At 47.6% G+C, this 14,805-nt stretch overlaps 7 protein-coding genes across 7 annotated transcripts; 5 read left to right on the top strand and 2 right to left on the bottom strand.

The window, feature by feature from the left end:
* Positions 1-8: 8 nt before the first annotated feature.
* Positions 9-1,841, bottom strand: K444DRAFT_649549 (alcohol dehydrogenase). Its single transcript, XM_024885581.1, has 4 exons — positions 1,411-1,841; positions 1,073-1,360; positions 550-1,018; positions 9-478 (listed from the first exon to the last, which is right to left on the bottom strand). The coding sequence occupies exons 1-4, from the start codon at positions 1,614-1,616 to the stop codon at positions 278-280; spliced, it is 1,164 nt and encodes a 387-aa protein (XP_024743261.1). The 5' UTR covers positions 1,617-1,841; the 3' UTR covers positions 9-277.
* Positions 1,842-2,030: 189 nt separating this feature from the next.
* On the top strand, positions 2,031-3,608 carry K444DRAFT_551311 (Aldo/keto reductase). The gene is made up of 5 exons (XM_024876537.1): positions 2,031-2,233; positions 2,313-2,536; positions 2,587-2,710; positions 2,761-3,182; positions 3,236-3,608. The coding sequence occupies exons 1-5, from the start codon at positions 2,204-2,206 to the stop codon at positions 3,408-3,410; spliced, it is 975 nt and encodes a 324-aa protein (XP_024743260.1). The 5' UTR covers positions 2,031-2,203; the 3' UTR covers positions 3,411-3,608.
* A 374-nt stretch (positions 3,609-3,982) lies between these two features.
* Positions 3,983-6,368, top strand: K444DRAFT_579501 (dihydroxyacetone synthase; the record flags this gene model as incomplete). Its single annotated transcript, XM_024877665.1, has 5 exons — positions 3,983-4,137; positions 4,202-4,311; positions 4,363-5,363; positions 5,414-5,575; positions 5,627-6,368. 5 exons carry the CDS (start codon positions 3,983-3,985, stop codon positions 6,320-6,322), a joined length of 2,124 nt encoding a protein of 707 aa, XP_024743259.1. The 3' UTR covers positions 6,323-6,368.
* Positions 6,369-7,432: 1,064 nt separating this feature from the next.
* K444DRAFT_698014 (uncharacterized protein) lies at positions 7,433-9,374 on the top strand (the record flags this gene model as incomplete). The annotated part of the gene is made up of 10 exons (XM_024887946.1): positions 7,433-7,469; positions 7,521-7,562; positions 7,599-7,635; positions 7,812-7,841; positions 7,902-7,953; positions 8,092-8,254; positions 8,366-8,490; positions 8,642-8,843; positions 8,897-9,083; positions 9,122-9,374. The coding sequence occupies 10 exons, from the start codon at positions 7,433-7,435 to the stop codon at positions 9,372-9,374; spliced, it is 1,128 nt and encodes a 375-aa protein (XP_024743258.1).
* Positions 9,375-9,487: 113 nt separating this feature from the next.
* Positions 9,488-12,111, bottom strand: K444DRAFT_606624 (DNA topoisomeras-like protein III). Its single transcript, XM_024879030.1, has 6 exons — positions 11,859-12,111; positions 11,600-11,800; positions 11,365-11,543; positions 11,131-11,318; positions 9,777-11,077; positions 9,488-9,705 (listed from the first exon to the last, which is right to left on the bottom strand). Exons 1-6 carry the CDS (start codon positions 11,943-11,945, stop codon positions 9,667-9,669), a joined length of 1,995 nt encoding a protein of 664 aa, XP_024743257.1. The 5' UTR covers positions 11,946-12,111; the 3' UTR covers positions 9,488-9,666.
* A 258-nt stretch (positions 12,112-12,369) lies between these two features.
* On the top strand, positions 12,370-13,604 carry K444DRAFT_517377 (DUF1295-domain-containing protein; the record flags this gene model as incomplete). The annotated part of the gene is made up of 4 exons (XM_024873772.1): positions 12,370-12,729; positions 12,777-12,841; positions 12,898-13,121; positions 13,177-13,604. 4 exons carry the CDS (start codon positions 12,370-12,372, stop codon positions 13,602-13,604), a joined length of 1,077 nt encoding a protein of 358 aa, XP_024743256.1.
* A 273-nt stretch (positions 13,605-13,877) lies between these two features.
* Positions 13,878-14,784, top strand: K444DRAFT_114111 (uncharacterized protein; the record flags this gene model as incomplete). The annotated part of the gene is made up of 2 exons (XM_024870347.1): positions 13,878-14,407; positions 14,463-14,784. A coding segment is annotated over one exon (525 nt), but the record flags the coding sequence as incomplete, so codon positions are not given.
* Between the last annotated feature and the right edge of the window lie 21 nt (positions 14,785-14,805).

Below are 14,805 nucleotides of genomic sequence, written 5' to 3'. Positions count from 1 at the left end.
AATCTGCTGATTGATTGTGATGAAATTTTGCTTATTTCAGGCTATAAACACCAGGTCGAAAAATCGAAGATCTTGAACCTCCAGAGGTAACTTCACAACATCATGGTTGCTCATCCATCATATCCAGCCACGAGATCGATGTCACTCCATCTCCATAGTGCTCCAAAAATGCTGCTTTTCTATTGAAGTCTATCATTGAACCCGTGTCAACCTCTTTACGCCCCAACCATCCATGTCGCCATCCGTCTGATTCCCACTCCTACCGACAAGTTAGGCCTCAATCAATGTCCCTCTCGTCAACCACCTGGATCTTAATGCTCCCTTGGGTGACATCTGAGCACAACTTCAAGGCATCCATCGCGTTTTCGAGCGGAAATGTGTGAGTAATAAGCTTGTCGAGGTTCAGAATTTCGCCGCTGAAAGCTGAGATAGCTGCCGGCCAGGTATCGGTGTATCGATTTATGAACTTCAGATTTATCTATAGCGTCAAGTCAGTTGTTGGTTTGCCTTTCTTAGCGTTGTTTGAATTAAGGTTGGCTGCAGGCTTGCCTCTGATAAACTGATTTTCATGAACGGAAGGTTGTTCATGATATCCTTGCCAACACCAATTACCATCAAATCACCTCCCGTCCGCACTACATGTGCCGCCGTTACAACACTTGATTCCACCCCCGTACATTCAAGAACTGTTGCCGGAGCTTCATATTCAGTAGGACCGAACAATGCTCGAATGGCCGCGGCGTTGGACTCTTCATGCAGTGTAGTGTCGACTTGATAAACTTGGCACGATGGAACGAACTCCTTCGCAAACGCCAGACGCTTCGGTTCCAAATCAGTGATAACGAGAGGATGTGCTCCAGAGGCTCGAGCTGCCGCCAAAGCAATTAGACCAATGGGGCCTGCGCCGCAAATCATCGCTCCACGGCCGATGGAGAGCTTTACGCGGGACAGACCGTGAAGCACCACGGAGAGGGGTTCAAGAAGCGCTCCTTGAGCATACGACACGTTCTCTGGCAGCCTGAATATTCGTCAACTCATTATAAAACCACCGGATTTCAAGAATAGTACTTACTTGTGGACATATCCTGCTGGATGGACCTTAAATCGTTGCAGCGAACCATGGTATGGGTAGACACCGATAAACCTCACCTGGGGACAGAGGTTGGTACGCCCGCTTGTGCACGAAAAGCATCTTCCACACGGTACTTGCGGCTCAATCGCAACCCTGTCCCCTTTTCGCACCGTCGTTACGCCTTGCCCAACTTGGAGAACGAGACCCGCTGCTTCGTGGCCAAGAATGCAATTACCCTCGACCTTCAGCTTTCCGATCGCACCTTTCTTCCAGAAGTGCACATCAGAACTGATACTGTCATTAGCGGGAACGACTTCAACCCAAATCAGCTGACTTACCCGCAGATTCCGGTCGCTTTGATATGGATGAGTACGTCACCAGGGCCTGGCTTGTCTATTGGAGCCTCAACCAACTCGATAGTATGGCTTGCGGTGACTTGTAAACTTGGATTGGAGTACCTTGTTGAACTGGAAACATTTTTCTCGGCTGTGAACTGGCATGCGTCAGGAAGAGTCTCAACAGCTTCGATTAAGTCTGGCGCCATCTTGTACAATGCTGTGTGTGTAGAGGAAGATGGCTGGAGAGAAGGCTATCCAAGAAATTGAGGTGAACAGGACTTCATATCGTGCTGATGTCTAATCAACATGTTCGGCAAAGCCAAAGTCATATCTGGAGAGAGGGACACTAAGAAGAGTGGACAAGGAGGCTCAACCTTCGATGATGGTGTTTTATTGCCAGGTCTATGCAGTGCAATCCCACGACATCTCGGGGCCAATATCTGGAGGAACTCCTCCGCATGCTACGAATCGGGAAAGTATAGGCACCGGCTGATCCCCGGTGTGCCAAGTAGGCGACACATACTTTACCCCTTTGTTACTTGTAAGCTAACCGAAGCAACAAGGATTACCCCGGTGATCCTGCTCCTCAGCAACTCCACATTAACAAAGTTGGAATCTGGAGCTCCCAAGGAAGCTCGAAGCAAAATTGGTTTCTTTGGGGCTTGTCAGAACCGCCTCTTTCACAAAAATCCCAAAAGTATCTCAAGGCACCAAGTTTGAAATAACTGTATTCTTTGTTCGGTTTCTCCCCCCCACCACCGCCCCCAACCAGCATATCAAAATTTTCCTTCAAATGGCTTCCATCAAGCTTGCTTCTGGATATGTTGGTTCTTCTGCTCCTGTGTATTTCATGATTTTTGTTCGGAAAATATCGGATTGAACTAACGCATCATTTCTATCAGGATATGCCACTTGTCGGATTTGGTCTTTGGAAAGTTGATCAAAACACCACCGCCGATACAGTATACCATGCCATCAAGACCGGATATCGTTTATTTGACGGAGCATACGACTACCAAAACGAGAAAGAAGCTGGCGAGGGAATTAAGAAGGCTATCGTTGATGGGTTAGTGAAAAGGGAGGAAATATTTGTGACAACGAAGTTATGGAACAATTATCACAAAAAGTACTGTGAAATCTTCGATGAAACGACAACACATTTCTGACTAAGGCAAGGGAACATGTAGAAGCAATGGGATATGCACAACGGGATGCCTGGGGACTGGATTATATTGATCTTTACCTGATACACTTCCCTGTGGCGCTCAAATATATTGAGCCAGAAAAGCTGCGATACCCCGTGAGAGTAGCACTTTTGTTTATTTGCGTATAGTTGCTAACGTTGTTCAGGCTTGGTGGGGAGATTCAGAACACAAAACAATCGAGCTTGACAAAGTCCCCATTATGGAAACATGGAAAGCTTTGGAGGAGCTCGTTGACCAAGGGGTGGTTCGCTCAATCGGAGTCAGCAACTTCTCAACGCAACTGCTTTACGACCTCCTCTCATACGCCCGCCATCCCGTCTCAAGCTTACAGGTCGAGCATCACCCATATCTCGTTCAAGATACCCTTATCACCATGGCTCAAGAGGAGGGAATCGCCGTAACCGGATATAGTACTTTCGGTCCTCAATCTTTCATGGAGTTACCACCATCGTTCCGCGCCAGAGCTGATAGTGTCCCTATGTTGTTTGACCATCCAGTAATTCAGAAGATCGCAAAGGCCCACGGTGTTTCACCTGGCAAGGTCCTTCTTCGCTGGGCTACGCAGAGGTAAGTTTTGTGAGCACCGGAAAGGTATTGGTCGTCAACGCTAATAAACTAAGGGGAATTGCTGTCATCCCCAAGTCTAACAACAAGGCACGCTTACAGCAGAATCTCGAGGTGAATAGCATTAGCCTGGAAAGAGCAGAACTTGAAGAAATAAGTGGCCTGGACAAAGGGCTCCGTTTCAACGACCCTGGTTTCTATCTTGCGAAACCAATTCGCATCTTTGATTAAATTATTGGAATTTCCGATTCACGATTTTCGAAAATGGTAGAAAATTCATATCAATCACCCAATCGTCAGCACCTGTTATCAATTTAATTTAATTTCGTGGCATATCAGTGCGCGGCATCTGATGTGGTCAGCGGGCCTGAATGCTGCAACAGTCTGTGGTTACTTCTCCACAATTCTCTGCTCTTAGATCCATTCTCGTATCCACTCACTAGCAGTTGAATATGCTTCAATGGTGGGGTTTGGTACGGAGTTGGCAAGCACTAGGTGAGCGGCCTCCCAATGCGGAAGTCCTAACCACTGTACCCTAATTCCAGAAAAGGTTCCCAGTTTGGCCACCAATAGTCTCACAAGGCTGCACCTTTCCGCTTTTGGTCTTGCATCAGGATTTCAATGGTTGAAAGGGTCGACTGCCTCAAACAGGGAAGCTTCTGTTGGGCAGCTGTAGCTTGCTTCTTTGTGAAGCTGAAGCTTTCTAAATTCTTAAATGTCAGTTGCCTTGCTTATCCTGCGTCTGGATACTGAAATTAGTCCATCTTTGGCCATAAATCGATCTCGTATGAGTGGTATTGAAAATGGCGCCCTCAGCAACAGAGCTCAATGGTAATTCGTCGAAAGTAAAAAGTGTGGCACTACATATTGAAGGCCGCGAAGATCACGATTTAGTGTTAAGAACATTTCGTGTGCTTATTGCAGATCTGGTTCAACATTATAATGGTGGCCATCCTGGGTGAGTGGAGCAAGAAGCTGGATCTTCGGTGATGCCGTGAATTTATTGTACTGACAATGAATAGTGGTGCCATGGGCATGGCTGCCATCGGAGTTGCCCTATGGGCATACATGATGAAGTACTCTCCAGAAAATCCTGCTTGGTTCAATAGAGATAGATTTATCTTGTCGAATGGTTGGTAAAGCGGGAGATTTGTCCTTGAGAACTCGTCTGACAATGTACCAGGGCACACATGTTTATTTCAATACGTCTTTCTGCATCTGACCGGCTATAAACACATGACGATGGACCAATTGAAAACATATCACTCCTCATCTAGGTACTCTTTCTGCCCTGGGCATCCAGAAATCGAGCATGAAGGCATAGAGGTAACCACAGGGCCGCTGGGACAAGGAATCGCAAACGCTGTTGGTCTGGCTATGGCCACGAAGCACCTCGCAGCGACGTACAATAAACCGAACTACGAGATCGTGAACAATACCACCTGGTGTATGACTGGGGATGCTTGCTTGCAAGAAGGTGTAGGATTGGAAGCTATATCGTTGGCTGGCCACTGGAAACTCAACAATCTGGTCCTCATCTTTGACAACAACAATGTGACTTGCGATGGTAGTGCCGATATTGCGAATACGGAAAACATCAACGCCAAAATGGCGGCAAGTGGGTGGAATGTTATCGAGATATTGGACGGATCAAATGACATTGAGGGGATCGTTGCTGCTCTGAACACTGCAAAAGCCAGCAGGGACAAGCCGACTTTCATCAATTGCCATACGATCATCGGCATCGGTAGTGCAGTTGAAGGAGATGCAAAAGCTCATGGTGCTGCTTTTGGAGAGGAGGATGTGATGAGTATACACAGAAAATTTGGGTTTGAGGCTGATGAGAGGTTTAGCGTTCCCAAAAAGGTCTACAACTTCTTCCAGAAACTGTCCTTACCGCGTGGCAGAAAACTGGTTAGTGAATGGGAGAAATTGAGGTCCAACTACTGCGACGCGTATCCTGAGTTGGGTGCCGAGCTGTTGGCAAGAATCACCGGAGACCTTCCGCACAATTGGGAAGACCTCATTCCAAAATCCTTTCCAGCCTCTGCAACGGCATCACGAAAGTCTGCAGGACTGGTGTGCAACCCATTGGCACAAAATATACCCTCGTTCATGGTCGGTACTGCGGACTTATCGCCAAGTGTATACATGAGTTGGCCCGGAAAGGTGGACTTTCAAAGTGTGAGTCTCTCTGTGGAGTGACCACACCAAACTTGCTCATGTTCCTGTAGCCTGATCTTAAAACAACTTACGGCATCAATGGAAACTATGGTGGAAGATACATTCATTACGGCATCAGAGAGCATGCTATGGCGTCCATCGCCAACGGATTGGCAGCCTACAATCGTGGAACTATTATCCCAGTCACATCAAGTTTCTTCATGTTTTATCTGGTAAGATTTCTATACTGGCTGTACTATTCAATAAGTCTGACATGATATCAGTACGCCGCACCAGGAGTTCGCATGGGTGCTCTACAAGAACTTCAGGTTATTCACGTTGCCACACACGACAGTATTGGGACTGGCGAAGATGGACCGACTCACCAACCTATCGAGCTGGCATCGTTGTACCGCACCATGCCAAATATCCTCTACATTCGGCCTTGCGACTCGGAAGAGACAGCCGGCGCTTTCAAAGTCGCGGTGCGAGCAAAGCACAGCTCAACAATCATCTCGACGTCCCGTCAGAATCTCCCACAATACAAGGAGAGCAATCGTGAGGCTGTTCAATGCGGTGCTTATGTATTCCGAGAAAGAGAAGACGCAACCGTGACCATGATTGGTGTTGGTGCAGAAATGGCCTTTGCAGTTGATGCCACCGAGGAGCTTGAAAAGGACGGAATCAAAGTTCGAATCGTCAGTTTCCCGTGTCAGCGTCTTTTTGAGCAGCAAAGTCGTGAGTACAGACGTGCGACGTTACAAAGCAAAAAGACGGTTGCTGTGGTTGTGGAAGCTTATGCAGCAAATGGATGGGAGCGATATGCTAATGCCAGCATTTCAATGAAGACGTTTGGAAAGAGTTTGCCTGGAAAGGAAGCGTATAAATACTTCGGCTTCGATAGCTTGGCGATTGCCAGAAAGATCAAATCGTACTTGGAGGATTTAAAGCATGAGCGAATTTGGAAAGACGAATTATAGAATTGTAGGGTTGTGTTTACGATCCAAAACGGACTTCTATGCTGACTGAATATATCCTTTCACATCAACACGTTTTCTTCTGCCACGCTGCAAGCCTTCAATGCCTTCTTGCCGCTGAGTACCTTTCAATGTTCCAACTTCAGCTGTACAAGCATATTGTCTAGGTTAAAAACTACAGAATTCGCCCTGTGAGGAGACTCGGACTGAAACATGAGTCAGGCAGCCCAGATATCTTCCGCACTCCTTGTCATGACTCGGATCTCAATTGCTGGGGCTCTCATTTTTCGTTTCATCCCTTCAGGGCTTGCCTTGAGAGATTCAGAAGCAGGTGGAGAGGAAGATTGCCAAGACTTAGTGCCAGAGCTCTGCAGTGAATCAGATGACCAAAGCAGGGAAAATAGGCAACGGCAAGCGAATCCACAATACGAGGAAACTCCGAGCACAGAGACTCGGACATACGAGATCTTTCTTAGTTCAGAGTTTGGAGGGAGTTCAACACCGTTGTAGGCTCCCCTGAAGTACCTGAAGAGTCCCAGGAAGTTGGAGACGCAAATCTTGTGAGAGAGGAGCCCCGCGCTTAGCCAGGTGGGAAAGTGGGCGAAGTCCCCGCCAAGTTTGTCACCCTCTTTTCTGCTTGCTTTGAGCATTCCGGAGTTGAGAAATACTTCTTTATAAGTCGTCTTCTCCTCCGCATTTTGAATGGATGAGTAAGGACGAATATCGAACTATTTCATGTGTTTCCAATTAAGCACAGCACTTCCTACTTCTTCTATCCTTAACTATGGCTGATGCCAGCAACACCAAAACTGGCGACGCTGAAAAGACTGGGAATTCTTGCATTTAGAACGCCGATCAGGCCGGCTGGATTGCATACCAAGACGAACACGATGTTGGAGCTACCAAGCTATAAGAAAGTATCTATCACGACCCGTAGCTGGTGTTCTGGATGCAGAATCAGCTGTATTGGGTGTGTGTATGTACGTCTAAAGAGGGAAGAAGGAGCGGGGAGGTTGGGAACTACTGTAAGATACAGGGTGTCGCGCTAAGCTAAGCTAAGTCACGTGCGACACAACAGTATCCTTGGGTCTTGGATGGGTGTTTTCATGCCTTATGATATTCATCCTCAACAGCTTTGAAAATCAAGCAGGTAAGTTTCCTCTTTTTGTTTACGAAGAGACCTTTTCTGACCGTCGTGGAGGTGGCTCGGTACTCTGGATACCTCAGTCCAGAAAGGACTTCGGTTACAAGTACGGAAGTACCTAGGTTTTGCATGTAGGGTGGCAATCGGCGTTCAGTGGTGCTCCCGTTGCATCGTAAGAAGCTCCAGCTCGGAATGTATGTTCTGGTACAACTAATACTTCTCAGAGTATGCATAGCATCTCTACGTATCGGCTACGTTACGAGTACAGACAGACAGAAGTTAGTCCTGCGCACTCGGCCTCGTCTTCTCGTAAATTGGAATTACCGTTAAGCTTGTTACTACTACCAGCCCAATGCTCTTTGCTGGAAAATTAATCAGGTACAGTACGTATGAAAAGATGCTTCCTCTGGGCCCTCGCCCGACTGAAGCACTCTACAGCGGCTTTGTAATTGGGATTTTCGTCACACTGTCATTCACCTATATCGGCGAGGTAAGATACAGTTTCGTTGTACTTGGGATATAAGCACACCTTGCTTAGGCGAGTCCCACCGCTCTTAGATGAATAGTTAGCAGCGGTGTAGCGATCGCTTTCACATTGGGTCCATTCCTCGTCGCCCTGATCATTAAGGGGACAGTATCATATAGTACGTTACTCCTTGATCAAAGAATAAAATTGAAGTTCGCTGCAAACTCTTCGTCAGCTACTCGCTGCGCCTACAGATCAGTTTTCGTTGCTCAGTACGGGGTTGCCGCGGTCGGGACATTATTCATGCCTTTCATGCCCGAAGTGGGTAAGAACATTTCATCGAACGTCGAACAAGAATGCTGACCAAATAATCAGGTCTCCTTGGTGGCTCCTGGGCAAAGGAAACGAAGAAAAGGCAGCTCGATCTTTACGCAAGCTTGGTTACTCCCCAGAAGATATAGAAAAGCGCATGGCTACAACAGTGCTTACGCTTCAAGTATAATCCCCAAGCCTACAGCTCAGAAATGGACGGTCGGAAAAGTAATGTTCTTTCCAAAACAGGTAAAACGAACAACAAGCGATGCCTCATACTTTGAATGCTTCAGTAGTTCAAACCTGCGGCGAACCGGCATAGCCAATGCCCCATACTGCATCCAAACACTGTCCGGAATATACTTCGCCTCCAACTAGTCCCTACACCTATTACTACCAGCTTGCTGGATACTCCTCAAGCGAGAGTTTCATCCTCCAGATTATTCAGCAGGTCATCTCCATGATTGGGAACGCCATATCCTGGTTCCTCGTCGAGAGGGTCAGTCGAAGACCTCTTATATTCTCCGGACTCTGCTCTCTGACTGTGTATTTGATTCTCACAGATGCTCTAGAGGTAGTTGCTACACCGACAGCGCTGAAAGGTAAACCAAAAATTCCTACACAAATATAGACTTAATATCGGATCCTTTCACAGGGACGTGTGATCTTATCCTAGTATACTGCTGGGGCTACAATGTCACAATTGGAGCCATAGCATACACGCTTCTCGCCGAGACGGCGACATCTCGTCTCCGCTTCAAAACTCTTGTTATTGACATATTCGCGCACAACGCAATCAATGAAAGAGCCCGATACTCATCAATACTGAGAATCCGCCTTTAGTAGCTCGTAGGTAATGTGGGCTTTTGTTATCCCAAAGCTCTTCAATCCCGACCAAGCCAATCTCGGTGCCAAAGTCTCTCATCTTCGGCGGCCTTGCGGCCTTGGCCTGCTTGTATTTGTGGATTTATGAGCCCGAGACTGCTGGCCGGACCTATAAAGAACTCGATGAGGTATTCACTAGCAAGGTGGCTGGGAGGAAATTCAAGTCTACGAAGACACAAACTGAACTGGAGGGAGTGCAGGCGAAGGACATCCAGGCTGAGAAGACACAAGGTGAACATAATGTGTAGCAATGAATACACAGTAGTTAGAGACTGGCACCTTCTGGTCCAAGAATACGACCTGTTGGTATATTACTTTAACCAACGGGAAAGTTCCATGAAATCGAAAAAGAGCTATTATCCGTTTCGCTAGGCTCACTTTGCAGTTGACCGGACAGTGCATTCCTAAGCGAGTAAATCCAGCAAATCAGGGTTTGAGAATTGTTCAAGCTGAGTTGACTGGCACTGTACTACGATTTCTTCTCAATTAAATCCATAGGACTTAGTACCTCCTTCACAAATATACTAGAGCAAATTGGTATCAAGGTCCACCGGCATTGAGCACGTATCTCCTGCATGACTTGACCGACGTAGTTAGCAATTTCAGAACGACTGAAAGGGTTGGGAGGTATGCAACATAAGATTACGTACTGCTTTCAAAAGATCAAGCCTTTCCTTTGACTGCTCAAACACCCGCTTGTACTGCCTCAAACTCTCCCGGAGCATAGCATCTCCTGCCAGTCGTCCCTCACATATATCCTTCATTCTCAACTCCATTTCCTTGCGCAGAAATGGTTTACTGAGACTCATCTCATGTTCCATCTTGTCATACCCATCCACCAGAGCCACGCCTAGGGTTGAGGGTATGAACTCCTCAACTCCTCCACCGCCTCCTCCCCGAGCAGCGCCGCCGCCTCTACCGCCCCGGCCAGCTCTCGCGGCTCTCCCTCCTCGGCCACCACGGGCTGGGGTTGGAGCATGATTCCCACCGCCACCCCCTTTTAGCCGCGTGAAGACATAATCTCGTGTTTTGATTGTATTGATATGCTCTGCCATCGTGGCATCAGTTCCTATACCATTAGCGTCCATCAACGCAATGAGATCTGGCTCTGTCAGAAAACTGGGACCTGCAGTCTTTCCTTCCGTCATCATAGCTTCGGTAGGCTCGAATACTTCTCCGGTTGTGAACTTTGGTAGAGTGGTACTATTCGTCCAGTTTTCGTAGGGATAAACATCAAGATAGTTTCTTGCCAAAACAACGACTCCATGGGCACTGAAAACTTCATCGCCGTACAGGACATCTATGTCTGTTGCCTGGCCCTTCGCGTCATCGGAACAGCAAGCCAGGAAGCGACGTGTGATAAACTCATAAACTCGTTTTTCTTGGTCGTTCAAATTGGCAGGAGCGCAGTAGGCCACAGGGTGGATGGGTGGATGTGCCTTGTCATCGTGACTCCCTTGTCGTGGTTGTTTGAAAGATCCGTTCACCAAGTTCTGAGCAAATCCGCCCCATCGGTTGTCCTGCGTCTGCTTTTCTACCAGTGCCCTAAGATTCATACCTGGATCGAATCGATCGGTTTCGGTTCGGGGATAACTGATGAACCCCTTTTGGTAAAGACCCTCTGCAACAGCCATAGCTTCGTGACTGTTCATTCTCAAGAACCAGCTGGCATTTTTCTGCAGTTCGACAGTCGTCAGAGGTAATGGCTTCCATTTACTAGTAGGCTTCTCCTGAACTTTTATGACCTTGGCAGTCTTGGCTGTGATGCATCTTTCAAAGAGAACAACAACTACTGCTCGATCGAACAGCCGATTGCGCTTCCAATTGAAAATGACATTGATATCGTCACGCTTGTGGGTGACCTGGACGCTCCAAAATGGCTCTGGTTTGAAGTTTTGCACTCTGAAATAACGATCCACAACGAAGCCGAGAGTCGGGAATTGGCAAAGTCCTGTGCGGGTTAGGTCAGCTTGAAAATACACTTTTGACTGCGGGATGATTTACCAAAGCTTATGACTCTCCTGCCGCCATCTGGCCGAACGCTGAGAGGCCCACCCAAGGGCCGGAGACTATTTGTCAGATACCTCGTAAATGCAAATCCGATCCTGAGATCCAGCTCGATGCGTACAGCAACTGCGTGTATCTGTCGGTCGTCAAGATTTACCGGATGCTTTGCTGCGTGAATTATGTGTCTGGACAATTATCAGATGTGACCTTTATACAGCTAGAGAGACTTACGCTCTCTCGATGTTGCTGAATTTGGCTCTCCTCACCTCTAGGTTTGGGTTTCCCTTGAGAGCTTCGGATCTTACTTCACCACCGATGTGCTCTCCTTCTCGATCACAATCGGTCCAGATGAATAGGGCACGAGATCCTCTCGCATTGTTGGAAATATTATCAGAGATTGGTTTCTTGTCCTGCGATTTGCACTTAACGATCCTGGCAAATGTCCGCAGCGAGGATGATCACGCACCTCTTCGACTTTCACGAGTACAGGTGCATCGAAAAGTGCATCTGGTGGAGGATGGCTCCAATCGCGTTCATACTCATCGGTGAATTTCGTTGCCGTCAAATGACCAGATACGCTGGTCATGAGCACATTGCAACCTCCCCAGGGCGGACCAAAGTCAAACGTGAATGTGTAGTTCTTGATGTATTGGTTGCCAGTGTTTCCCTGGGACGAGATTAGTCTGTGCCTAGAACTATCTCTCAGGATCTGGGACCCATCTTACGGTTTGAAAGTGACCCCCAGAGAGATGCTCTGCTACAGCTTTCGAGATGGAGTTCTTCTCTGCCACGCAAAGGATCTTTCCAGGCATGGCAGCGGTGTCACCGCATAAGTGCTTATGGAGACTTCTTGGCCGAATTAACGGTACTCACATGGTCTGTCGAAACTTGTGGAGAGCATCTTTAAGATTTACAGCCCACCGGGCGCGTCAAGAAGATCTCAAATAGATGCCAAGTTGGTGGCGAGAGGAAATAACGCGTGACGGAGAGCTGAGTGGTGTTGGAGCCGGAAGATTTAACCTTAACCTTAAATTGACGAGCACACTGCACGCCGGATGCGGGAAGAAGCGATTCGAGGGAAACTGCACCCCTGCTGGTGCTGTACTGTAGACTTCTAGCTCGGCGTCATTGACTTGATTTCGTCAACAACAAGAACCCGCCCACTTCTCATTGTACCAGAACCACCTCGAACAATCCGACCTCCGAACCCTCAATCCTCAACAACAAACATTCATCATGGCTCTGCCAGTCATAAAGACGCTCACTGAGTGCTCATCCCTGCAGAAGATGGTGCTTCCGTACCTGCCACAACTCTACGCCCTCCCCCAGCGGCTCCTACAATCGTGGAACAACCCCGCAGAGCTACAGACCATATACCTCGCCACCAACCCTCTGATAACTTCCTTGGCGTTCTCGCTGTTCCTTGCACCGGTGTTCCTCATCGTCTCCGAAATCAACAAAAACTACTCACAAGTCGATCGCTGCTGGAGCATTCTGCCTACAATCTACAATGCACACTATTGCCTGTACGCCCATCTCAATGGTCTCGAGACCTCACGACTGGACCATTTAGTTGCATTTAGCACAGTGTGGAGTGTTCGTGTCCTTCTAGACACCTCTGAATCTGCTAACCTGGGTTTCAGTTACGATTAACCTTCAACTACTGGCGCAAGGGAGGATACAATATTGGCTCAGAGGACTATCGATGGTGAGAGTACACATTCCTGGGTTTGGATGTAATTTTGCTGATCGTTCGTTGTACAGGGAGGTCCTGCGAAAGTACCTAAATCCCGCTTTCTTCTTCGTCTTCAATGTCACCTTTATATCCCTCGCTCAAAGCATCCTCCTCTTCCTAATTACGACCCCGACATATGTTATGGTATTGGTGGCTCGTTTTGGAAAGGCAATGTCAACAACCGATGTCGTCTTTGCTAGAGCGTTAATGGGACTGGTCCTTGTGGAGGTCTTTGCAGACCAACAGCAGTGGAGTAAGTTTCTCCTGAGAGCCAACATCTCTTATTGCTAATATTTTGCCTCGTGAAGATTTCCAGGAAGCCAAGAGAGTCTACTTAAAGACTGCAAAGGTCCCCCACAAATTTGATCAAGAAGATCTTGATCGTGGATTTGTGGTCACTGGCCTCTGGTCCTGGAGCCGACACCCCAATTTTGCTGCAGAGCAGGCAATCTGGGTTGTTCTATACCAGTGGGGTTGCTGGACTTCAGAAGTACTTTACAACTGGACTTTCTTGGGAGCCATGTCATACCTCCTTCTTTTCCAGGCATCGACCTGGTTCACAGAGCACATCACTGCCGAAAAGTACACAGATTACAAAGAGTACCAGAACAGGGTTGGAAAGTTTCTCCCAAAACTTGTATCGGACCTTCCAGGAGATTTCAGCGACCAAAAAGCCAAGCCAAAGATAGAGAAGGCAGAGAAGAAGGATGGAACATTAAAGAAAAGCATTAGATAATCGTTAGATGGCGATCATTTGTGTTTTGCCTAAGGTTTGGCCCCCCTTTTAGTCGAGGGTGTTTGCACTGTTTGCACTGTTTGCACCCCCTGTTTGCACCGTTGTCAAATATCTTATCGAATTCACATTTAGACGATTCTGCCATGCCTTTATCGTAGTTTTGCCCTTGATTATTGTCACGGGATCGCTTCGTTAGTCGCGCTTCGTTAGCATAAATAGTGCCCTTTCGATCTGATCAGTTCAGAAAGAAACATCTCCACCCCTGAGTTAAAACCCTCCTTTCGATCTCATATCGCGCCACTCATCGAATCACAGAGCACTTCTACAGTTCTTTATTTCCTCAAATCACACCACCCAGACCTAGAAACAATGTCTAGCAACAAGGATTCCACACCGGTAACGCCGTCGACTCCAACTCGCACTTCCAACAACCAGCCAACTCCTCAGGCTCCTTACCGTCCTACTGTGGAGCGACTGGTTTCCGACACCACCAATAATACCACAGCCCGAGTCGCCAGCAATGCCCTCCCGTCTTGCCGCATGCCTCAGTACAATGAGCATGGCAACTTGGCAGACGTTATGGCTCGTACATACCCTACACCAACTGATGTGGTTAACGTTGCCGAAGCCTTGGAGCTTCCCCCACAGCCAAAAACCTTCAAACACCACTTAGACGATCTGAGAAAGAATGGCGAGAGGAAGAAGGTTCGCATCATGACTGAAGAAGACCGAAAGGCGGAGTTTGAGCGTGTGAAGGCTACTCTCAGGAGTCTGGGACAAAAGCCGTCTTCATCTTGAGTCAAGTATGTGATATTCACTCTGATGATTCATAAGTCATGTGCTAAGTAAATTTTTCAGCATTGGAGGTATCCATCGCTTTGAACTTACGTGGGATGTATTGGTGTGTTCTGTGGCATTGCATGGAGTTCAGTTCAGCGGGAAGAGCGTTTGTCTGCATTTGGAAGGAATCTCAATTCAGTTGACAGGCATGTGTTTCCGCATTGCAAAGGGGTTGTATTGATGGCGTAACAGATAGAAAGGTTCCATCATGTGTTTCGTCTGGGGATTGTCTTGTCAGGAGTTTAATCTTCATCAAGTGTAAGGACTATTCAGGTTTTCGACAGCACGAAAGGCAATATCACAGCGAGAAGACCTTACAATGGAAACAACTCACAACAATGATGCTATGTTCATCAAGATT

This window comes from Hyaloscypha bicolor (genome assembly GCF_002865645.1).
Source record: "Hyaloscypha bicolor E unplaced genomic scaffold K444scaffold_13, whole genome shotgun sequence".
NCBI lineage: Eukaryota > Fungi > Ascomycota > Leotiomycetes > Helotiales > Hyaloscyphaceae > Hyaloscypha > Hyaloscypha bicolor.
Note: the sequence above shows the minus strand (reverse complement) of the source record. Positions and strands in the feature narration are given on the sequence as shown.

Excerpts from the sequence above, each read along its gene's own strand:
- K444DRAFT_606624 (XM_024879030.1), bottom strand. The coding sequence starts at position 11,945 with ATGCCTGGAAAGATCCTTTGCGTGGCAGAGAAGAACTCCATCTCGAAA. Across the intron at positions 11,801-11,858 it reads CTGGGGGTCACTTTCAAACC|GGAAACACTGGCAACCAATA; the intron begins GTAAGATGGGTC and ends ATCTCGTCCCAG. Across the intron at positions 11,319-11,364 it reads TTCAGCAACATCGAGAGAGC|ACACATAATTCACGCAGCAA; the intron begins GTAAGTCTCTCT and ends ATAATTGTCCAG.
- K444DRAFT_551311 (XM_024876537.1), top strand. The coding sequence starts at position 2,204 with ATGGCTTCCATCAAGCTTGCTTCTGGATAT. Across the intron at positions 2,234-2,312 it reads TCAAGCTTGCTTCTGGATAT|GATATGCCACTTGTCGGATT; the intron begins GTTGGTTCTTCT and ends CATTTCTATCAG. Across the intron at positions 2,711-2,760 it reads CAGAAAAGCTGCGATACCCC|GCTTGGTGGGGAGATTCAGA; the intron begins GTGAGAGTAGCA and ends AACGTTGTTCAG.
- K444DRAFT_649549 (XM_024885581.1), bottom strand. The coding sequence starts at position 1,616 with ATGGCGCCAGACTTAATCGAAGCTGTTGAGACTCTTCCTGACGCATGC. Across the intron at positions 1,361-1,410 it reads AAAGCGACCGGAATCTGCGG|TTCTGATGTGCACTTCTGGA; the intron begins GTAAGTCAGCTG and ends TGACAGTATCAG. Across the intron at positions 1,019-1,072 it reads CCAGCAGGATATGTCCACAA|GCTGCCAGAGAACGTGTCGT; the intron begins GTAAGTACTATT and ends ACGAATATTCAG.